At 39.3% G+C, this 25,491-nt stretch overlaps 1 protein-coding gene across 9 annotated transcripts in view; it reads right to left on the bottom strand.

Moving 5' to 3' along the window:
• FAM13C (family with sequence similarity 13 member C) overlaps positions 1-25,491 on the bottom strand; it is a 243,760-nt gene that overhangs the window by 169,491 nt on the left and 48,778 nt on the right. For 8 of the 9 annotated variants that reach the window (XM_030569828.1, XM_030569822.1, XM_030569823.1 and 5 more), the window contains one exon: positions 14,927-14,970. In XM_030569828.1, coding sequence (XP_030425688.1) covers positions 14,927-14,970 — 44 coding nt within the window. Of the gene's footprint in view, positions 1-14,926; positions 14,971-17,144; positions 17,202-25,491 lie in introns of those variants that run through there. The other variant, XM_030569831.1, reaches the window with a different exon arrangement.

The raw sequence follows: 25,491 nt of genomic DNA, 5'->3' as shown, positions 1-25,491 counted from the left end.
GAGACTGCAGAATTATTCCTATTTTTAGGCTTTTTCTGGAGAAATAGGAGAGAGAGAGTCAGAAATGAGGGAGACTGGCTTGGGAAGTCTAAGGGAGTTATTACTAGAGGTTGCATTATGTATCTCTGCTGTTTAATGGATATAATGCTATCCAGGGAGCCTAGACTTGGGTCTGAAGCCTCTGAGAGGTTTGGTTTCAGTTTTATTTTGTTTTTAATTTCTTTTAGAATATTAGGAGTTAGTTAGAGCTGGGCAAAATTTCCTCATTACATTCTTCAGTGAAAAATGTAGCATTAGCTACATCACAACATTCTGTAAATTTCTGTCAGTTTTGCCAAATTGCTTGGACAACTCCTTCCTCCCTCCCACCCCCCGCCAAAAAAAATTCTGACAAAATCAAAACATTTTGTTTTCATAGTTTCTAAAGAAACATTTTGATTTTTTGATTCAAAATGACTTTTCATTTAAATTTTTTTTAATTCTATTTGAAACATTCTTTCAAAAAATGTTTAAAAGTGGCAGAAATAGAAACAAAACTTTTTAATTGTGCTAAAGAAGAAGGTTTTGTTCAACCCAACATATTTTTCAGAATTGCCAGTGAACCGAAAAACCCATCATTTGCCCAGCTCTAGCATATGAAATGAATGTCAAGTGCAAATAAACATTGCTGCAATTTTCAAAGGAGTGCGGGTATCACGTGTCCAGCTTCCACTGCAATTCAAATAAAGTAGGGTGCCAACTCCCTTAGATTTCTTTGAAAGTCCCTGCCTAAATAAATAAATAAATCATGCAGCAAGTTTAAAGTAATGATACTTCCAATAGATCAGAGTACACTTTGGATAATACTCCTGGTATAAGATTGAACTTGAATATTTTTACCACTTCCTTCTAGCAGTTTATTCTGAGCGCTTTTACATAATTTTAAATTCTGAGCCCACTACTATCTAGTAGAGCTGGTTGGAAACCAGCTTTTGTGTTTAACAAATAGAGCTGTCAATTCCCCTAAATTCCTCCTTTTGTCAGAATCGGATGGAATTAGATTTCTTCAAAATTACTATAATTCACAAATAGCTTTGAATTTTTTAGCTCAAAGCTGAAAGATAAAAGAAGAAAAACCCACAAACATTAACACTATTTGGACACCTAGATGCAGAAATAAGATTTGATATGCAGAATAAATTTAACTGGTTTATTGAGAACACATTATATGGTGGGCCCTCATGAAGGAAATTCAAATGGCTCATACACAGTATTAGCAGCATACCACTTACTACGCAGATACCTAAGGACCAAATGCAGCCTTGGCACAAACAGGCTCGATTTCCATTTATAATATATTTCTAAATAAGAATGTAATCTGCAATTACACTAGTTAGAATAATACTCAGCACCATAAGACAATCAGTAAATGGTGGGATGTTTCTTTAAAACACCTTCCACTGAAGTATCTAGTACTCAACACTGTCAGAGTCAACATAACAGTCTAGATGGCCTGATCCTACATGGTAGTTCCTATATTCCACTGCAGTCGATAGAATGGTGCCTGTTTAGACCAGGCCTGAATGTGGGTGCTATGCTGTAAAATGTGCTATGCAAACTAGAGAAGTCCAATTCCCTCCTGATTTTGGGAAAGTTCTGAATTTTGCAGCTCAAGGTGATCTACAGTACAAGTTTAAATTTAGATTAGTCTCTGTCTCCACCTGCAGAACCTGAAGTACTTATGAAAACATAGTATATTTACACTAAAACCAGTAGGGAAATAATAGTTCGTGTTATTCTATTCTTTCAATCTCACCTACACAGCTGATATGACTCAACCTCCTAAAAATGTTATTTTTGCTTTTGGAGATACCACTGATTACATGGAGATCTGCAATTATGGTAAAACCTTGCCCTGACAAATTCTAGGAAATCCCATTTTCCTCATCCTAACATTTTGCCATGCTTTCTGCAAAGAAAGTTGTGTTAACCTGCAGCCATGGTGAAATTTTAGACTAAATCAATTTGCAAATTTTACTATCTACTTTTCAAGGAGAGTGGAGGAAAATACTTGTACAACAGAATTTGTTGGAATAGACCTGTACCCTTCTGCTCTCTCACACCCCAAAACCAAAAATGAACTAACTGACCTACATTTTTATAAGGATAGCTGATAAAGATTCTCAGAGGATGGCATTACCATATTCAGTGACAACAAATAAAAGATTGGGAGCTTATCAATTTTCATTTTGTGACTTTCTTGAAAGATTCCATTTTTACCCTGAAATTGAGACATGAAACCTAGAAATTTTGCACAATTAAACAATTAATGCTATCCCCTTCATTGCCACCTAATTCTGCTGGACTAGTTTTTACATGTGTTCAGATCTATAAGTCAACATACATAGGCCTCAAACTTGCCTGACTTGTGTCCTTTGAACATTTGGTGGACTAGCATACATAGAAAAAATGTAAATCTGGACAGCTAAAACAATTAAGGCTTGGTTTTTCAAAGGGCTATGAGAGATTTAAACTCCCACTGAAAATTGGACACTTGGCAAGGCCTTTGAGAATTAACACACAAAACTTTCAACAATTTAATATATGGAGCAATTTAAAACTGCTTTAATTAAATCAGTGCAAAAAACTGTTTGGACATTTATTTCAGTTTAGCAAGGTTTATTTCAGCTCAGTATAAATCTATTAGAAACAAGTTGAAGATAAACCAAAGTAAGCTACTCTAAATCAAACTACAAGTGTCCCTGGAGGGGTTTGCCTTCTTTAACTAAGCTGGTGCAAGCATATGTGTAGACAAGGCTTTTTCTTTGAAAATCCCAGACTAAAATCAGTAACAGAGGGTATTGGTGGTGGGAAGGATAAATCAGATTTCCAAATTACTTGTAATAGTAATCTCACATTATCAAGAAATTATTCAAACCTGATTTTCTGTTTCTAACATTTTCTGCGTAAAAGAAATGCTACCAATGCTGAAAAGTGCACTTAGTGTTGAACCAAAGGCATTACAGAAAAGACATGGCACTTAATCCGACACTGCTATCACAGCTCTTAAAACCCTCAGCGTTTACCCTGAAAGCAGAGAGAAAATCTCAGTTTAAAACATGAACTGAAAAATATGATGTCCAGCATTAGCGAACCATTTAAAATGTCCACTTTTACCAACTGTTACCACAGATTGGCCCTATAGTTACCATGGCTAACTCCTATTGTAGGTGTAGAGGGTTGCTAGTATCTCAGAAACCAAAGGAGTGACAATTGCCAAGTGTTTTTTTTTCAAATGCTGAGAGAGCAGACTGGTGACATCAAAGCAATGATGGCAGCAGTTGACAAGATGCAAAACGTGCACACTAGGAAGTGACCAATGAAAGATTGTTGCAGACATTAGTTAAATAAGAACCATACATTATATATTTGCCCTTTTTTAATTTTGCCAGCTTGGTCTCCATAGTTATAAGAGTGTGTCTGGGGGAGAGACGGGAACTGTGGCCCTGCAGCCTCCAGTATGTACTAGGCCTGTTCTGAAATTTGCTTACAGGAGTTGCTCTCGATACTCCCTAGAGTTTCCAGTCTGCTGTAAAAGCAGCACTTGGTCAGTCACAGAGAGGAAATGCTGTTCATAGAAAGAGTGACTCGGCAGAATAGCAACCTAACAAAATTTTAAAATCAAAGGCGGAAGGAAGATAGGGGAAATAGGGAAGGAAAGAAAGCAAGAGGAAAGGGTACATGGGAGAGTATGAGAAGAAAACAGGGGGGGAAAGTTCAGCAATATAGCAAGGGATAACATTTGTGGCCTATAAAGGCCCTAGTTTTGGGACTTCAAAACGAAAGCTGTGATTAACACTGACATTTAGAAAGTCAATTATTAAGCCTCTTCACTGCAGAGATGGCTTACAAAACAAAGCAAAACTTCACTCTGGACTGTCTGGAATAGTTGCTCCTCTCGGCTAGCTTGAGATGCTGTTGTGTTACAAGAAGTCTGCTGATAGTTAATGGGTTACTCAGCAATGTCTCTCTCCTGAGGCAGCACAAGTGTCTTCTCAACACCCACTTCCACACATGCCTCCTGTGCAGCAACAGCACCTAGCTCACCACTTTGTAGCAGTGGAGATTTGATTGCCCTTCCCCACCCACACCCCTTTTAGGTAGCTGCAGTACCTGGACCACCTTCCTGGGCAGCTATATCGATTCTCATGGTTGACAGCAGCAAATGCTGCAAAGAGGTCCAGGACAGGGAGATTAGAGGTCTGCACTCTATCCATTGATTGGAGGAGATCATCCATCAGTGACATTAAAGGTGGTTTCAGTTCTAGGTCCTAGTCTGAATCCAGATTGTGCCTGGTCTAGCTTCAATTAGATGAGCTTGTAGTTAGCCTTTGGCTAGCTTATCTAGGAGCTTGCTCTGGAATGGGAAGTTTGACTCTGGGTGGTAGCTGGCTAGAACCAGATGAGTTTCTTCAGTGCTGATTGTTGAACTATTGTATGTTCGAAGGAGGAAAGGAAGATTCTCCCTCTGAGTGAGACATGGGCTATTTCAGTCAAGAGTTTAGGACTCTCTTTCATAAGACAGGCAAGGTATGAATCATATTCACAAGTCTTGGGTCATGATTCTTTTAAGATGTCCATAACTTCTTGATGAGTGAATATACTGAACTCCAGGAATCCAGGTGAAATGTTGGTTAGTTGGTGGGTACAGGCAGAGTAGATCCATGCTGTTTGAGAAAACTTCTAGAATGTTTTCTGTGAAAAGAAGTTCTAATACTTTGCAGCACTTGGTGCTTGGTTTTGATGTAGGTACTCAAGACTGAATAGCTTCTTGAAGTGTTATTTGTAAGCTTCAACTGTGACTGATGAGAATGTTCTCTTGGCCTGTAATATGGCTTTGGCCTAGGGTTGGAGGAATTTGTTATATTTCATCCTGTCTGTACCATCCTTTGTTTTTCCACCATCAGTTTCTTCCCCTTTCTTTTCATCAGGTTCAGGGTGTCAGAAAACCAAGGAGATCTGTCTGGGTAATAGGGAGGAAGGGGCCATTTGGGGCCTGCCATGTTACTGGTGGAGGATAGCAGTCAATCATAATGATTTATCAGGTCCTCAACTCCTCATGCTGTAGGCGAAATTCTGTTTTCCTTTTGCAGGCTTTGGAATGTATTTTGGCCTCCATGAGTCTTCACGGTCGAATCAGGGTCATTGGTTTTTCTTGTTGCCTAGGAGTGCATGATCTCTGATCGCTGCCTCAATGAAGTTATGGTCTGTCCAAACCAGTGGTTGGGTTGTGAAGATCAGGTCCAGATTGTGACAGGCTTTGTGACTGAACCAGCAATAATCTGTGAAATTCCTAGGGATGTAAGTGTGGAGATAAATTTTGCATCTGCAGCCTTGTAGATATGCATTTTGAATTCTCCCAGGACAATATGTCTAGGGTATTTCACCACCATTGCTGGCAAGATATCAGTGAACCCTTTTGAATCCTTTAGTCTGTGGAGGTCCATAAATAATAATAAAACAAAATCTGTTAGCTTTAGCTCATTTCTATTTTTAGATGAATTAATTTGAATAAAGTTGTCTTCCCTGAGGCACCTCTCTTGGATTTGATGTTTGCAGAAAAGATGAATGCAGCTCTGCCTGTCTTCTTGACCCATCACAAACTCAGACAGGATATCTATTTCTGGTTGAATGAGGTGGGATAGCACAGGGTTCATGGTGTCATTTAGCTTCATTACTCATGAGGTTGTGTATTGTTTGTTAAGTGGCAGATTTTGCATTCATCATCATTAACTTTAATTCATGTTGCTTTCAGCCTGTGTCTAGTCCTTGTGCAATCTATAGTTGTTAGATGTCTGGAATCTGATTTCTTATGTCTGCTTTCTATTCCTTGGACAGTTCCTCCCAATATGAGCTGTGATAAGTAAAGAAATGCTTTGTGCCATCTGAGGTTTTGGAGAAATGGTTGTCTGGTTCATCAGATGCCATGAAAAAGGCAGGATTGTTGGATACTTTTTGGAGCTGTAACCTGGTAGAGTACTGGAAATGGTCAGAGCGAGGACAGCATATTCACGGAGTAGTGGTGGCTGTTCAGGAAGCATGGTGGATGCAGAGGAAGTAACAAACACATTTTATTCACCATTTTTGTGCTGTTTTACAACCATAACACCTTCTCACTCCAAAAAACACCGGCTGCACTATTTCACGCATCCTCCCCCAAACACTTTTGAATTTAACTGACAGCGCAGCTAATCCAGTCAGCTCATATTTATCTGTAAGCAAGTAAAAATTGACAATCTAGTGCCTATGAAATGAAACCGCTCCAGTGAATTATCTCTGAAAACACTGCAGCACATCTAGAAGTGCTGTAGAACTTGTGCATGAGTATTCCATCCCTCAAAAACAAAAAACAAAACAACCACCACTTGATTGATTTTGTCCTGAGTATACAATTTTAATTAAAGCAGCTGAAGTTGTCCAGCTAGGCATGCTAGTAGACATTTATCAAACACGTTTTTGTAAATCAGATTCCTAAATTGATGGCATTTGTACATACAGTCAAGTTAAGTCACATTGGAATAAAACAGAATCAGGTAATTGGTATATGGAAGCACTTTTAAAGGGCATTACATTATAGTGGCTTAATGAAAAACATTCTCCTGCTATATAAAGTTAAAATAACAGAAATCATTAACTGTTTAACTGGCAGTCTGACTCATCTTCAGATTTACAAAAATGAAAATATTGTTTTGCTAATCTTATTTTCCAGCCAAATACATCAACTTTATTTCATTGGAGAAGACCACCAGGGTAACAGTGACTACCAAAAATAGAAGACATTCTATCAAGAATATAAAAAAGAAAGCTATACCTTTCTCATGAAGCATCAAACCAGTATCTTAGATGCCTTTATACAAATGCAAGAAGTATGGGTAATAAGCAGGAAGAACTGGAAGTGCTAATAAATAAATACAACTATGACATTATTGGCATTACTGAAACTTGGTGGGATAATACACACGACTGGAATGTTGGTGTGGATGGGTATAGTTTGCTCAGGAAGGATAGACAGGGGAAAAAGGGAGGAGGTGTTGCCTTATATATTAAAAATGTACACACTTGGACTGAGGTGGAGATGGACATAGGAGACGGAAGGGTAGAGAGTCTCTGGGTTAGGCTAAAAGGGGTAAAAAACACAGGTGATGTTGTGCTGGGAGTCTACTACAGGCCACCTAATCAGGCGGAAGAGGTGGATGAGGCTTTTTTCAAACAACTAACAAAATCATCCAAAGCCCAAGATTTGGTGGTGATGGGGGACTTCAACTATCCAGATATATGTTGGGAAAATAACACTGCGGGGCACAGACTATCCAATAAGTTCCTGGACTGCATTGCAGACAACTTTTTATTTCAGAAAGTTGAAAAAGCTACTAGGGGGGAAGCTGTTCTAGACTTGATTTTAACCAATAGGGAGGAACTTGTTGAGAATTTAAAAGTAGAAGGAAGCTTGGGTGAAAGTGATCATGAAATCATAGAATTTGCAATTCTAAGGAAGGGTAGAAAGGAGTACAGCAGAATAGAGACAATGGATTTCAGGAAGGCGGATTTTGGTAAGCTCAGAGAGCTGATAGGCAAGGTCCCATGGGAATTAAGACTGAGGGGAAAAACAACTGAGGAAAGTTGGCAGTTTTTCAAAGGGACGCTATTAAGGGCCCAAAAGCAAGTTATTCCGATGGTTAGGAAAGATAGAAAATGTGGCAAAAGACCACCTTGGCTTACCCTTGAGATCTTGCGTGACCTACAAAATAAAAAGGCGTCATATAAAAAATGGAAACTAGGTCAGATCACGAAGGATGAATATAGGCAAATAACACAGGAATGCAGAGGCAAGATTAGAAAAGCAAAGGCACAAAATGAACTCAAACTAGCTATGGGAATAAAGGGAAACAAGAAGACTTTTTATCAATACATTAGAAGCAAGAGGAAGACTAAGGACAGGGTAGGCCCACTGCTCAATGAGGAGGGGGTAACAGTAATGGGAGACTTGGAAATGGCAGAGATGCTCAATGACTTCTTTGTTTTGGTCTTCACTGAGAAGTCTGAAGGAATGTCTAGTATAGTGAATGCTTACGGGAAGAGGGTAGGTTTAGAAGAGAAAATAAGGAAAGAGCAAGTAAAAAATCACTTAGAAAAGTTAGATGCCTGCAAGTCACCAGGGCCTGATGAAATCATCCTAGAATACTCAAGGAGTTAATAGAGGAGGTATCTGAGCCTCTAGCTATTATCTTTGGGAAATCATGGGAGACAGGGGAGATTCCAGAAGACTGGAAGGGGGCAAATATAGTGCCCATCTATAAAAAGGGAAATAAAAACAACCCAGGAAACTACAGACCAGTTAGTTTAACTTCTGTGCCAGGGAAGATAATGGAGCAGGTAATCAAAGAAATCATCTGCAAACACTTGGAAGGTGGTAAGGTGATAGGGAATAGCCAGCATGGATTTGTAAAGAACAAATCGTGTCAAACTAATCTGATAGCGTTCTTTGATAGGATAACGAGCCTTGTGGATAAGGGAGAAGCGGTGGATGTGATATACCTAGACTTTAGTAAGGCATTTGATACAGTTTCGCATGATATTCTTATAGATAAGCTAGGAAAGTACAATTTAGATGGGGCTACTATAAGGTGGGTGCATAACTGGCTGGATAACCGTACTCAGGGAGTAGTTGTTAATGGCTCCCAATCCTGCTGGAAAGGTATAACAAGTGGGGTTCCGCAGGGGTCTGTTTTGGGACCGGTTCTGTTCAATATCTTCATCAACGATTTAGATGTTGGCATAGAAAGTACGCTTATTAAGTTTGCGGACGATACCAAACTGGGAGGGATTGCAACTGCTCTGGAGGACAGGGTAAAAATTCAAAATGATCTGGACAAATTGGAGAAATGGTCTGAGGTAAACAGGATGAAGTTCAATAAAGATAAATGCAAAGTGTTCCACTTAGGAAGGAACAATCAGTTTCACACATACAGAATGGGAAGAGACTGTCTAGGAAGGAGTATGGCAGAAAGAGATCTAGGGGTCATAGTGGACCACAAGCTTAATATGAGTGAACAGTCTGATACTGTTGCAAAAAAAGCAAACATGATTCTGGGATGCATTAACAGGTGTGTTGTAAACAAGACACGAGAAGTCATTCTTCCGCTTTACTCTGCGCTGGTTAGGCCTCAACTGGAGTATTGTGTCCAGTTCTGGGCACCGCATTTCAAGAAAGATGTGGAGAAATTGGAGAGGGTCCAGAGAAGAGCAACAAGAATGATTAAAGGTCTTGAGAACATGACCTATGAAGGAAGGCTGAAGGAATTGGGTTTGTTTAGTTTGGAAAAGAGAAGACTGAGAGGGGACCTGATAGCAGTTTTCAGGTATCTAAAAGGGTGTCATCAGGAGGAGGGAGAAAACTTGTTCACCTTGGCCTCCAATGGTAGAACAAGAAGCAATGGACTTAAACTGCAGCAAGGGAGATTTAGGTTGGACATTAGGAAAAAGTTCCTAACTGTCAGGGTAGTTAAACACTGGAATAGATTGCCTAGGGAAGTTGTGGAATCTCCATCGCTGGAGATATTTAAGAGTAGGTTAGATAAATGTCTATCAGGGATGGTCTAGACAGTATTTGGTCCTGCCATGAGGGCAGGGGACTGGACTCGATGACCTCTCGAGGTCCCTTCCAGTCCTAGAGTCTATGAGTCTATGAAGTATTTCTTCTCAATGGGTTTGCACTGTGGAACCTATCCCAGACACTACATGAATGCATTATATAATAAGTTACACATAGACTGGCATGAAACTAGGTGAACAGTAATTAACCCTAGTTTCATCTCAGAGATAGCTGTATAACACAGAAGCTGAAATAGGTATATTTCCCTTTCATGGTGATTAATTGATCTTTATAATGGTGTTACCATTGTAATTTCTTTTTTATGGATGCACTTGTTATGGGTTCCCCCTGGGGTGTCACCTGGAACTGGGGTACCACTGAGCCCTCTGTGACAGGTCTCTTCTGTAAAGTGTTTGGTATAGTAGATAGCCAGCTTCCCACCTGGAGTAGTGGGTACCACCAAGTGCCAGTTGAATAGCTGACTCCTCATCTCCAGTGCAGCAGATAGGTGTCAATCAGACCCAATAGTCCTTTCACACAGGGCCAGCTCCAGGCACCAGCATTCCAAGCAGGGGCTTGGGGTGGCAATCTGCAAGGGGTGGCAGTCCATGTGTGTTTGCCCCCAAGCAGCACGCTGAATTGCCGCCGCAGACAACGGGGACAGTCTGTGTGCCGTTAGGGCAAGCACACGTGTTTCCACGGCGGCAGCTTCTATGTTCAGCTGTCCGGGGCAGTGCAGCTGTAATTAGTCTACAATTCTCATCATACCCCCTGCTCTTTAAGATCAGCTGTAATTTTACAACCTGATGGCATACTTGTGGGACAGCTTTAGGGCACCGTCACATTTGACATTATTATTCACTGTTGCCCACTGGAAAGATTACTGAGGGCTGCTCTACACTGGGGGCGGGGTGGTAATCGATCTAAGATATGCAACTTCAGCTACATGAACAGCTAGTAATCTTTCTTAGTTCGACTTACCTGCGGCTTCCCCATCAAGGCTGCTTACTCCTCCTGCTGAGGTAGAGTATGGGTGTCGATTCGCGGATCGATTTATTGCATCTAGACGAGATGTGATAAATTGATCCCCGATAGATCGATTACTACCCGCCGATCCGGCGGGTAGTATAGATGTACCCTAAGACCCACTGGTACTTATCAACTGAGTCATCTTCAAGGAGCTGGCCACAAGATTTCTCCTGATGAAGATTTTGACTGGAGTAGGTGTGGACACCACTGATATGATGCCTTTCTGGGGGGGGGTTGTTTCGTTTTTTTGTTTCTTTTTTAAAAACTTTCAAAGAAATTTAGCTCTAGTTTTGTTGTGAAGAGGGGAAAAGGTTCAGCCCAGTTCTTACTATATCGCAACCTGTTAAATCATTAATAATTATTAAGCATATAATTTTGGATTGCTAATAATATAAACAGACATACTCAGTGTTGGCCTATCAAAATTGATCTATAGATTCCTCATCAAGAATTGCTCCTGTATGTGCCCACTCTTGGGTAGAACTACAAATCTGGAAGTCTAGATTTCTGGGGCCACATGTACATTCTTACACAGGCCTGACTGACTGACATGAAATGGTATGAGTTTGCAGCACCAATGTACTCTCAAAGTACACACAAAGTAGCTGTATTTGTGTCTGAGACATGGAAAGATCTCACTGAATCTTTGGGTGGGCAAGGAGAGATGACAATAAGGATATCACTGAGCTAAAGGAGAACCTTAGAAGAACACTCCCACTGTCTCCTACTAAACACAGCCTACGCATTACAAAAATATTAGTTGGATGATACAGTCTCAATGAACAAAGAATTATTTATTTACATAAAAATGATCAAAACCAATTGAAAGACTACCATGAGGCACTATGCTCTGTTATTGGAAGTAATGTCCTTTGAATTTTTTCTCCTATTGTCTACCAAATGATATTTTGTTTCTGCTCAATGCTCCATTAGCATTTCCATAGCTTTTGAGAGATGTTGGTTTGTCCTCTCTTTAATTGCTTTTTCTAAGACCTCGTATTCCTAGTTCACTCAAATCCATTTCCTAACTAATGCAGTTTATTAGGCATAGTAAGCACTTGCATATTAAGAGGAATACTTTATTATGTCAGGTTTTCCAAAGCACTCTGGGAAATAATCTGAGAAGCCCTGATCCACACGAGATCTTCCATTGTTTTTCATTATCGTGGATAATAAGTTTGGCATCCATTATAGTGCATCAATGGATTTTTAAACACATCTGGAAGAAGTAACATTTACAATGATTTTTCAGTGGCTAAATCACCAGTCAGTATATTAGTCATAAAAGCATTTCTCTTCCCAAAATTTTTCAAATATTTTCCCCATACCACTTCAGGATGATGCTGAGACCTTTCAATATTTGTCATAAAAAACAAGAGAGATCCCCACACACTCCAGAATAGCTAATAGCTGGTGGTTAGGGCACTTCCCCTGGATTTGGACACCCACATTCAGGCAGAGCAGGACTTAATTTGGAGTACGGACTTGATTCCTGGTCTCCCACTGTGATGCACTGTATCTCAAAATAGCACCTAAAACCTTCATAATCACCACTGCGATATAATGATATGTTTTGTACAAAGTATACCTTCTGAGGTATCATTTGGAAAGTTACAGTCTGTTGAGCATCTTTGTTCTGTCAAAATGTGTGTCATCATTATATATGGAGTTATGAGAGTCTGCTATATGTTTGTCACTGAAATATACTGTGACTAACCCCTCAGAGAGGGCAAAGAAACTGTAAACCAGAGGCCTTACATGCCGTGCCTCACACGGACAAAAGGTATGAGCAAGAATTTGCTGTTCATGTGGAGGACAATGGGAAGTTCACATAGGCCATGGGAGCTGTCTAACTCCCTGACACAGCATGGATTTTTCTAGCACCTGTAGAAAAGTATAAATGAGGGGAAGTGACATCACTTCTCCTGCCTCTTCTCCTCCATCTCTACACAAGGAAGGAAGATCCCTGGGGAGGCAAAGAAACTCCATTGACACTATAGCAGGGTTGGTCCTAACTAGGTGTTCCAGCTAGCAAGAACTGCTACGATGTTTTGGGCGAAAGAAATCCTTCTGCTTTTAGAATTATAAGCATGCTAAAGTTCAGGAATTAGCTTGCAATTTTATATTTTCTTTCCTTTTGTAACCAATTCTAATCGTCTATGCCAAGTCACTTAATCACTTAAAATCTATCTTTCTAAAGTCTGTTTTATATTTAATTTAAACCACTGTGTTTTTTGCTAAAGTGTTTGGGGAATCTACTCAGGCTAACTGGAACTGGTGCATGATCAATTTCTTTGTCAAACTGATGGACCTTATGAACTTGTACTGTTCAATTACTTATTGAACACTACAAGATGGTACATTTCTTACTCCTGGGGGAATTCTGCGCCACTGCAAATGCGCATAATTTATGTGCCCTGCAGATTTCTTTGTTTCCCATCAGACAGTCATTTTTCTGCAGGGAAGCAAAGGGAAGCCAGAAGAGTGGTCATACGACCCTCCCCAGCAATATGTTTTGGGTGCCCAGGGCAGCCGGCAGAGAGGTAAATCACTGTGGGGCTGGTGGCTCCTACCTTGTGCTAGGCTTAGCTGCTAGTCCCCAGTGGCGGCTCCAGGCACCAGCACAGCAAGCGTGGGCCTGAGGCGGCAAGCTATGGGGGACAGCCTGCCAGTCGCTGTGAGGGTGGCAGTCAGGAAGCCTTCGGCGGCATTTCTGCGGGAGGGCCACTGGTCCTGCGGCTTCGGCAGCAATTCGGCAGTGGGACTGACAGATCACCCGCAGAACCTCCACCGAATCTGTATGACCGTGGACCTCCCGCAGAAACGCCGCCGAAGGCTGCCTGACTGCTGTGCTTCGGGTGGCAAAAAACATACAGCCGCCCCTGCTAGTCCCAGCAGGGCTGGGGAGGACGGGACTTCCTCTTCCTCTGCCTGGCATCTGAGGCCAGGTCGGACCCACCCCCAGATTTCTCCCCTGGTTGTAGAAAGCTCTGCAGACTCCCCGCCCCACACACACACACCCTGCGCAACCTGCACCCATCGCTCCTTAGCTGCAGGGGGAGGGATCACTATTCAGGGAGCTGCTCTGGCATCCAGCCACCCCTGTGTATCCAGAGCCCCTCATATCCAGACCTTCCCACCAATCCTCACCCCCCACACACACACACCCAGAACCCCACTCCCTCTGAACTTGGACCAACCCAACGAGCCACCTGCACCTGGATCCCCACCTTCACCTGGACTCCCTGAAAAGTCCCATTACCATTGCATCCAGAACCCCGCCCCCACAAAAAGAGCCCTTGTGCAACTGGATCCCCCCCTAACACGCAGATCCCCCACTGAGCTGCCCATACCCAGATTGCCCCACACAGAAATCTCTCAACCCACACCAGCCCCGACACACACACTAAGCCCCTCCACACTTTGATCCTGCATTTCTGGGCCTGCCTGCCCTTACCTAGTACACCTGGCACAGAGGGACAGGGCTCTGGGGTGTTTCCAGGGCAGGCCCAGGCCCTGCGCTGTGTCAGGATTGGTGCAGCCTCAATGCTGAGTCCACATCCCAGAGTGGGAGAGGGAACTGCACAGCGATCTCCCTCCTCTGTGAAGCCAGTGGCTGTGCTCTCCAATGCCATGCTGGGGCCTCCACAATTATTTGCAAATAACATTTTAAAATACCATATGCAGAATTTTTCATGTTTTGGTGCAGAATTCCCTCAGCAGTAATTTCTTGGGTAGAAGGCTGGGATCAGGGATGTGGAGGTCGCCCTATATGTAATTCAAGAGTGGCTAGGGATAGCACTCTGGTATATGTCTAGGAGTAACTTGAATGCTAGAGGTTGGGGTGAGTGGCAGCTCACACAGCAAAGTAGAGCCTAGTGCACACCAGAATGGAGAATTAAGGGGGCATAATGATCCAACAGTCCAGATTGCACACGAGGGCATGTCACACCCAAATCCCAGGTAAGTGCCATAACCACCAGGCTATTCACTATTCTTGGGTAAATTTCACTCACTCTCTCCTGTTGCAGTTGCTCCACTTTGTATGTATAAATATTCACTGGGCCAGAGACAGAAAAACTGACTTCACAGCCTGATTTTTATGACACTCATGCTGAGCAGATCACCAGTAATCCCTTGATTAAGAATAATTTCTTAGCTACAGAGCAGCTGCCAATAGGTTATCCCCGATACAAATCAACTAACCATTACATGGTACCAGAAACATTGAAACAACACTTAGAATAACTAGTGTTTTCATCTTACCTTAACTTGCAATTGGTTCTTTCTGTGTCTTCTAGGTTGTTTTTCTGAAAAAACATAGAACATTCAGAGCCCATATACTTTCAGCTAGAGTCCACCTGGCCTAAGGTTGCTTGTGGTGGTCTTGTCCATTTTTAGAAGAAAATGTAATTATTTAATAAACATTTCTTACTCATTCAAGTGCTTGTAATTTTCTTGTAATAGCTAAGATTGCATCCTAAAATTTTCTTAGCTCACATTGCTTCTGAAGGAACAGAAAATTCATTAACAACATTTTAATAGAAACTGTTTGTTAGGAAAGCAATCACCTTTTAAATATTAAAATTATTTTAACAACTCTACCAAATTATTATTAATCACATTCTTTCTACATATAGAACAGTAATACATTAACTCAGCAATAATACAAGTACAAGAAAATTGCTCAGAAAATTAGAGTGCATTTGTATGGAACCTGTACTGAATTAATAACATAGAACAGATCCCTGTTTGTTAGAAAAATCAGAAGGTTTCTTCCAGTACTCTATATTTTAATATTAAGTAACTTAGAGATGACTCAGACCAAAACTCTGGATCTGAACCTTCCTCTACATTGAAAGGTTAGTCCAGATCCACACTTTGTGACAGAATGTTAGCCTTTTAGTGGACTGAACCAAAACCTTGCATCCAATCACCCTCAACTATAGGGAAAGTTTGAATTTGGATTCAAACTTGGTAAATCAGTCCCATCTGTAACATATATTTATCTCTTCTGTTCTGTGTGTCATGGAATCTGTAAAAGCCTGCATGAATTAGGCTTGTGTTCTCAATGGTAATAGATGTGATTGTCCTATAACTAGTAACCTTGGTAAGAAACTGGAGTTATTTCTTTGAATGTATATAAAAACTCTTACGGAAATGAGGGAAGCATCTGTGAGAAGGGCCAATGAACAACTGTAGATAAGCAAGACAATGTAATGGCAGTCTCTAAACTAGCTGGAATGTTCTGCCATTTAAGAAAGCTAGGCTAGGTTTTTGTTTTGCAAACATCATTAGTAGAGTTTTGGTTTCATATAACCAAAGGCAGGTGTAGTTTGGACTCAGATTTTGTGTCACCTGAACCACCAACTTTTAGAGGCAAGGAAGGAAGCTGGATAAAAGGTTCTGGTCTGGCCATATCTCTATTGCTGGAACTGTATCCTGTGAATCTTGGTGGAGGTCCAGGGGTCCCATCCCTGGTGAGGTGAACAACAACTACGAGGTTAGGAAATCAAAATGATTTACCATTTTACAACATGGATATAGAAAAAATTATTGGAAAGAAATTGTCTATATGATCATAAAATCTGTAACATAACTGTCTCATTCTTAGTGAAGCAGACACAAGACAGAAAGAACTTAATCATATATGCATAGAAGCAAGTGATCACAATATAATTGATCCTAATCTCTGTCAATCAATCTTACACAATTTATTTTTGATTTGGAAAATCTCTACTTTAGGTTTCAATTCAGCAAAGCATTTAAGCACATGTTGATCTTTAAGAACATGAGCATGTTTCTTAAAATTATACACATGTAAGTGCTTTGCTAAATTGGGCTGGCACATACTTAAGTGCTTTGCTGACTCAAGACCTAGGTTTATATGCACCAGACAATGCATGCTAAGAAGAATTTCACACATTGCCCAAGCCTATTCAATTTTGATTCATTTATATTGTTATTAATAATGCCCAGATGAAGAGAAAGATAAGGAGTCCAGTAATCAATACAGCATTTAGTTCAATGCCAAAGAGCACTAATTATGCTCAGCTTTGAAATGAAAGTTTACAGCACTACATATTTTCTCCCCTTCCTCCCCTTTCTTTCTTAAAACCACAGCCAGGGTCCATCCATAAGAAAACTACAGTAAAGATTCCCCTGATGGTAAACAGGGAGTAGTGATTTGTCTTATTTAAAATTTCAGCCTCAAACCTTACTATTTGCTACTTTTCAGAGCTGGAGAATGCAAGCTGTAGCAGCCAACAAACCTTCAGCCAAAATGAAACTATGTTTATTCACTTCCGCTCCTTTTCTTCACACTAATCCCAGGGAAGAAAACCCACAAGAACCAGATAAACTCAGAGACAAAAACAAAAAAAAAAAGCCCAAAACAATGAAGATCAAACTTATCAAGGTTCAGACCAAAAATGGAACATCAGACAACGTGGCTAAGGAGGATGTCAACTTTTGCTATACCCACAAGAGGTCTTAATAGCTGCCTTTCCCGGGCTTCATAATCTGTTGCTTCACAGGCAGCTTCTTCACCAAAACCTTCTTTGCTCCTGATTCAGGAAAGCATTCCTATTAAGGAGAGCACTTCAGCACATGATTAACAAAATGGACTTATGTTATAAGTGCTTTCTTGAACTGGAGCAGTTATTTGTCAGATTCTTCCTGAAATCAGACTACACTGGAAATATGTATTAATAAACTATTGTTTCTGCTGAAGGAATAGAACAGGTATATAAAAAATATATCATTAGAACAATTTCAACATTTACTTCATAGCAACTTGACTATACTGAATTGTTCTGCTATTTCACATGGATTTCTCTAAGTAAAAGTAGTGATTCTCCAAGGATCTTGGCAACTGCTGCAAGAAATTGTGCCAATTAGTGATTGCTTCCAAGAATTTAAAAATGGGTTCTCTGAAGCCAAGCTAACAGATATCACATTCTTTTACTGGAATTAACTGCAGATTAAAACTTGTTTGGAAAGTAAATGATATTCTGTGTCCAACAATATTTTTCCAAAGAGTTGCATTATCAGGCCCATTTCAAACTAGACTTTGACTCAGAGGATTTTTTAACCTCTTGCACTGACAACCATCAGGGATGTGGTTCATGAAACCAACTGGAAAATCCCTTTGCATCCATATAGTTTTGTGATCAGCTTAGTATTAGATTTGAGAAGACAAGTTTTCAGCCATGTTCAATGCTATCAGTCTGTTGTAAGCAGCAGTATGAAAAACAAAGGCTACTTTCAGTCATTACTATTATTTTATTAGCATTGAATAGCACAAGATAAACCTTCTGCCCTTTTTGTAGCTAATATTTCTAATGAATGAGTAAAGCCTCTAGGATCTTTTGAAAATCCCTGTCTTAAAGGAGGTGTGATAGAGTGGATTCTGGCTGGAACATGGTATATTAATGCAGTGTGTTTGAACACACTGAAAAGAACCCTATTCAAACAGAGAAGGAATCCGGATGTTCCAAGAAGACCGGAAGAAAACTGGGCCCCTGTCTGAAGTTTGGTGTCGTCAAGCACAGGAATACAAGGTAGATCCGCCCTTAAAAACAGGTATTCTTTGAAATTTTATTTATGTATCGAGGTGTCAAGCACAGCTAAAGCGATTGCTCCACCAGAACACACTTAAGTCTGCCTACTTGTGGGGAAAGGGTATTAAAAGATCCAGAAGAGTTTTATTTTCTTTCAGTGCGGACTTCAAGATGACTAAATCTGAGGTAAATGATCAGATAATAGCAGAGTCTGTAAAGTAAGGGACACCCCTAGTTAAAGGTTTCCTTAGAAGCCTCCTTGGAGCTTACAGTGGAGATGTGCTGAATTAGCAGCCTTCCTTAGTTGCCTTCCCCAGCAAGTACCTCTCACCTTTTATAATTGTGCTGGCCCTCTTCAGCCCCATCCCAGTATTCCAAGAGTTGCAACTTGGTGGACTTTTCACCACTGGTGCACTCTGCCAGGATCTGCACCAGCAACAGCCAGCATATACCTCCAGGAGCTGGAATCTTTAGAGAAGTTGTAACACACCCTAAAGATACACTCTTGCTTACCACCACCTTCCCCACAATGTTTTGAATCAGTACTTGGAATTCATTTTGTTAATTGGCTATTATCACTTGGTTCAACTACTCTCCAGACATTTGGTCATCCACAAATATGTTGCTTTATTTACTAAACTGCTGAACTGAAAATAACCAGAATTTATATTCATATTCAGAGTTCGAGACAAAACTCAACTATTCATAGATTTATACTGCAAAAACAGCAGGCATTTTCCACTGGTAGGTAGTTGATGACAATCAATACAAACTCTTATTACAATTTCATTTTATGAATGTAATTATATAATGCTCATAAGCATTGTTATGGATGTGTACCTTTAGAGAGCTCTTTAAAATATTTCATCACTATGTCTAATATGGTATTTAATAGTCAGTGCAGTCTTGTGGTTATATGACCTCAGACTAAGTCACCCATGGCAAATATCTCTAGCTCATCACTCAGTTTTCCTGTGATGCATTATTTCTATGCAGAAGAAGGTCATGCATCACTAAAATGTGTAAAATCTTTTTGCCAATGCTCAACCTGCATTATAATTAGTGACATTAGAATTCAGAAGTACCCATTAGCTGTAGGGATTACTTATTATTAAACAAGTTGCATTTGAGAGACTTTAAGCAGAAGTCTATATTGGTTTGACTGAGAAGAGGGTGACATCATAATTACAATCCTGAAAAACCATGAATTTATAAAAATAACCAAACATTCAAACATAGATGTTTAGCATCTACCACCACAATTAGATATTGGGATTAGAAAAAGATATTTAAGTATCATTGAAGTTGTCAAGAGTTACAAATTGTTGCTTGCAAAATGTTTTTGCTTTTGCCATCTTTTCCCTTCTGATTTAAATGAGACTTGATAAGGACAGCCTTTCTGAAATTCTCATAATGCAATGCCACCTTGCCAAGTCACAAAATGTCCACGCTCATAAGAAATTTAGTGAGATACTGTCAGTCTGAATTTGGCCAAAAGTTTGTAAAAGTAAGCTTTAAAAAAAACCCTGAAAAATCTATGAATTTCTTAACTAATGGAAACTGTTGTTTTTAAATTAAGAGTATCCATCCAGTGTCTGAAAATTGAATCACAGCATTGTGCTGAGAGAAAACTTGAAACTGAGCTAAATCTGTGAGCACAGTATGACTCCCTGTTGCTGTACATAAGCAAGATAACACTGTTATGAACCTCAAAACAGGCTTTGTTGTAATGACCTAATTAAATGGGCCTGTAACAGTTTTAATTCTAAACTCCCTTTTTTGGTGGCTGTATTTTAAAATATACTTTGGCTTTGTGTTAAATTTTCCTTCCATCTTGCTCCTTCCCTCCCCTTGTCTCCTCCAGAACAAGAAGAAAAAAAAAAGAAAAAAAAAAATACTTTGTAGGCCTTAGATAATACACATGGATCTCATTTCATTGTAACTTTGGAGATTCATACCAAAAACTCAGATTGTATCATCATAACAACAAACAACATGATCCCTAGTTCTCCACAGAATTGTGCTAAGGAGAATGTCAAATATGCAACTTTATTGTAAAGTCCATACTACTGAGAGGTGCTAGGCTCTTTTTAAGCTAAGGTTGAAGCTAATTTCATTTTAAAACCAACTTTCAATCCACCCAAAACTAGATCCATCTACTTGAAACTTCAACTTTTTCTGGTAAGTTTCAAACAAATTACACAAGGCATTTTGAAGATATGGGAGTTCAAACACTTTCCTTTTATCTGCCTTTCAAAAGTTTTCTCATAATGCTTGACCCATAAAATCCAGAATTGATCTTGCTGTGTTATACGAGTAGAGTATAACTGGCTTTTTGGCAGGGGGAGGGAATAGGGGGACAGCAAAAAGCTAGATAGTAACAAGTTTTTGCATAAGTACCGAAACAAGCACAATTTCAAGAAAAAAAAAACTAAGAACACGATATACTATAGGTATCATACATTGCTTGGCCTGCCTGTAACCAACAAAATTATATGAAGTCTGCTTGGAATAGATGAAGGTGGCCATAGTGAGAAGTGACAGACAAGGGACCACTTTGGAGACAAGGGACTCCTGTCTGGAAGAACTAGGAAAACTACTTAAGTTAGGGAAGAATGGCTGGGAGAGTGCAAGAAAAGGAGGCTGTCTGGATTGGCATACATTCTATCCATGCACTGCTTCCAGTTCCAAGGTCCACCAGAGTCCCTGTGTTATTTATGTCTGCCAGCTCTTCTGTTTCTGAGAAATTCATGAACTATTTTTGAAAAACAAAGAAGTTCCCAGGCCAACCCTCTTCCCCCTCGCCCCCCAAAAAGCACAACCCTTTAAATTGGAATTAAATTTTTCATATATGCCAGCAACCTCTTTTGAAAAAAAGCAAAAGAAAACCCTAAGAATATTTAAATGGAAAAAAGTCTTCTTGAAAGCACAGAAATTCATCAACTTTAAAACAAAACAAAGCATTAGAAACTGTGGGAAAGCAAATTAATGGTTTCATAAGTACATTACTCCAATACTGTCTCCACGGTGAGCTCTATTTTTTCCATATAAATCTCATGTCATGATCGCCCCTTAGAAGGTTTGTACATATATAGGGAATGAGATTTTTCAAGAGGGCTAAGGGAGTTTGGCATCAAAATCTAATGGAAAGTTATAAGTTGGGTGCCTAACACCCTTTTGTGCCATGAGAATCTCCCCCAACACATTAACTCTATACCTTATGATACTTGTATAATTAGCAGCACATGGAATCTTTGAACAGTAGAGCTGGCTGTCTTATCAGAAATTTGTAAACGTATATCTTTCCACAAGCTGTGTATTACCATAAAAAGCTTGGAGTCTGCACAAGTACCATACAGTTACTAGTAAAGAGTTGAACTTTTGCTAGTCACAGAAGAAAGGAACTAGTGTGATGGATGGATACGGCTGTTTCCATCTCTGATTGCTTTCACCATGGAGATCTGAAGACACAGTTAAAGTTGCTTGGATGATATTAACTGCTTTTTCCATAGTTTCCAAGATGGTGCCTTAACTGTGAATTTAGATGATTTCTAAAGCGTTTGTTTTTTTATGGCAATGCTTTGGTTTAGCTCTTATTTTTTTGACAAACTAGTGATACATCTGATGAATACTGACTCCATTTAACAAGGTTGTTTTTGTTTGTTTGTTTTAAAATAAATTTGTCAGTATAATCACATTTTGTATTTCCAATTATGTCATAATTGCATTTTACTTCACAAGACTTGTCATGTGAATTCATCAATATACCACATGGCAGGTGTAACATCGTGTAAGAAACCAATATTGTGTGTGTTGCTCAGTAGCTATTTTTTCAGCCAGCAGCAGGATCTATTGTGAAGAAATTATACCATGAATGTGTGTACTGGTATACTATATACCAATCTCTCATACAAATTACCAGTAATAGAAAATACACAGTAACTCTGAAGTCACGTTCGGGTCAAGGTTCTATGTTAGTGCTGGCCTACTTTATTTAAACTATCAGGCATTTCTACTTTGTTACGTTTCAGGACTGCAGGCTTAAATGGTATTCCTGCATAGTTCACCTCAGCAGGAACCAGACCTAGACGTGCTTCAGTGACTCAACTGTCAATATTGTCAACATTTAACATTCCCCTCGTTAACTTACCAGAAAGGCATAAAAGCCTGCCAATGTTCTTCAGATAGGACTTGGCAACTGTGCCAAGAAATACTTAAGAAGTTTCTCCTTTCATGTGAAATTATTTTAATTTAGTGGATTTTCTGAACATCACATTACTATACCTGCCACTGATTGTGTGTGTGTATGTCCGTGCTTATGCGTATTTATTTCCCCAATATACACTGGTGTCAAGTATCAAATTGTGCACAGCCCAGAGAATCTGATATTTATTCTCAGAGGCACCGGGTGTGGTGTTCAACTAATTATGAGTGAGTAATGTTAAATCAAAAGACAAAACAGATTTCTGAAATAACCAAGTTATTTGATCAGTTTGCTTAAGAAAATGGAAGGGAAATAGGGTCTCAGAGAGACACTGTTCCTGGCAGACAGACAGAAAACCAATTTCAAGTTTTGCAGCAACAATCACAGATTTAAAAATACTAGTTAATTTCATCAGTATCAGACAATGAGAGCACTTCCTCTTTTAATGCAGTAGGGAAAAGAGTGAAAAACCTGATCCGTAGGTAAATGCACCCTTGAAGCACACACTACTGAAGATCAGATAAGAGAAAATTAGAGTCATATACTGATCTAATTATTACTATTTTTTGCCAGACATTTGGGAGGGGAGAAGTCCCACATGGTATTGTGTAGGAAAAGGTGTAATGCTACATTAAAGATGTGTTTTAATTAATTTTATCTGAATGCTTTTAATTGAGGACTTTACCACAGTTATTCCTCCTTAGGACATTAGTTTGTTATTGTACGTCACTCAATATATTTTACTAATTCATGGATCAGTGTGCTGTTTGTTCTTTTGATTATTTTCTTAACTATTTGAAATTTGTAACTAATTATTTTACTATTTGTATTTCCCTTCTACTTTTGTGAGTGTTTCAGGCTTTTATGCACTGGTCCAAAACCACAAAAATGTTTCCAAAGTGACCAGGTGCAATAGTGTACAGTTAACAAAATATTATACATACTTTATTATGTTTGGACCCAGCAAACCAACTCATGACAGCATTATTGATTTATTTCAGACTCAACAACCAAAAATGAACCATTTTTCCTAATGCCACAAAACATAATTTCCTTCACTTTTATCCTCCTGGTATGAAGATTGGTATCTTTGATTACTGCATTCATATGAAGGTCTTAACAAATTAACCTTGATGAGCATTAACTGTTGTAAAGTGGATTGAATAGAAAAGCCCAGCTAGCTATCTAGACTTATTTCAATATAATTGGGTAGGTTAATGCATTTACCAGCACCTTCTTTGCTCCCTATTAACATATGTGCTGATAATATAATAATATATTACGAATTGGTTCTTGGAAAGAGCAATCCAAGAGAAACAAGGCTGTTCTTAGTACTTGGTGCAAAGGTAATTTGGTCACATATTTTCTTTTGAGTTTGAAATGTGTAGCTCGGCCTGTTACTTAATAAAATACAAAGAAAGAGAGTGGAAGATAATTTGTAGAGAAAAGCAACTAACAAAAAAGAAAAAGATTACAGGTAAAGAGCTCTACGGTCATGTGGCAAATTGCATGAATTCCTGGACTTCCTTAGTTAATTTGTAGCAGTAGAGAGTACTTAAAGGCTGAACATAGTTCTAGAATGTAACCTTAAATAAGTGGTTTATGGTCTAGAAACAAAAATCATTCCCAAAGCAAACTCTCCTGTTTCAGCTTTGGATGTAGACAGATGAATCAATCATATGTACATACATGACTCATGCTGCATCCCTGTTATGCTTAAAATGTTTGTTCTGGCCCAGACAACATTACAAAAAATTGAAGAAGCCTATTTAAGTGACATCTCCCGAGTTAGAGCAACAGTGCCAGATGGCATCAATGTTAGTTTTAATTTAACATTCAAAAGACAAAGTGCACTAGTTACATTTCTCCTCCAACACGGTGTTCAGCATATATAATGCAGTGCAAGTTCTAAGCCTGAATTTCCTTCATTCCTCTTTTGGGAGCTGATTTGAAGCACATGGGTATCTTTCCATTGGCACCATGAATGACACTACGTGTCTTCATTTTTTCCCCATCTTTGTTACAACTAGGTAGGCAGAAATATTAGGATCTAATAGTATTCAAGTAGTCCAATGACAGTATTACAGATGCCAAGGTCTTTAGGAATAGTTTGAGTGTTCTTAGTTTTACACAAGACAGTCACAATTCTAATAAGAGAGCTAATTCACTTACAAATCTTCTGAGCTCCTTTCTACCAGTGTAAATTCAGAGTAACTCCATGGAGCAAATACATAGCTCCACTGCCCCATGGTTTTTCACCAGTATACTCAAGATCACCATATGACTCCATAAGGACTGATACTGCAAGGCTTGAGACCAGACTAATTAATAAGAGGTCACAAGTGAGTGAAAAGCATTGATCTATGGATCAGAACTAAAAGGTCCTTTTTTTTTAAAGAAAGGAGAATGCTCTAAGTCTCTATACTGCCTCCCTCTCCCTCCCTCCCTTTTTTTTTTGTAGTTTCCACAATAAACTGGTTCATTGCCTTCATGGACCTGCAACATTCTTTGTACGCAGTTGCTTTTAGTATGTACTAGAAGTCCACAAGCTGCAACACTCCTCATCTATAACAGTTTAGATGTCCATATTCTATCCAGACAAGCACATATAATCCTGTAAAACTCTTGCCTAGAGCACAAAAACATTCTAACGTATATTGTAAAAGTAATTACATTGGGACTCTTATAAAACTTGTGCTCCTTAATGAATGTATTCCTTTGAAATCCATATAATGGTGATGCACATTAAGTTTGATTGCAGTCTCATAATTTATAACAATACTCAGCTGCTTCTATGGCAACTTTTATTAAAGTTTAATAGTGACAGATGCTAAGACTCTGATTCTTGCTGACTTTGAGCCAACACATGCTTTTTTTTTTAAACTGCAGTCTGATGTAGCAAGAAAATGATAGACTTCTTACTGAAAATTTGAAACTAAAGTAAGAGAGATACAAGAGCTTTCCTACAGTCCATTTGGGAGTCTAGTTCCTCTTCCTCTCTTCTCTCCCCAAGTATTTTGACTGTAATAAAACAAAAAATAAGCATTCTTTGAAATGATCTTTGG

The sequence above is a fragment of the Gopherus evgoodei genome, chromosome 7 (assembly GCF_007399415.2).
Source record: "Gopherus evgoodei ecotype Sinaloan lineage chromosome 7, rGopEvg1_v1.p, whole genome shotgun sequence".
In the NCBI taxonomy this organism is placed as follows: domain Eukaryota; kingdom Metazoa; phylum Chordata; order Testudines; family Testudinidae; genus Gopherus; species Gopherus evgoodei.
The sequence above is the reverse complement of the archived record's forward strand: the minus strand, read 5'-3'. Positions and strand labels throughout refer to the sequence as shown.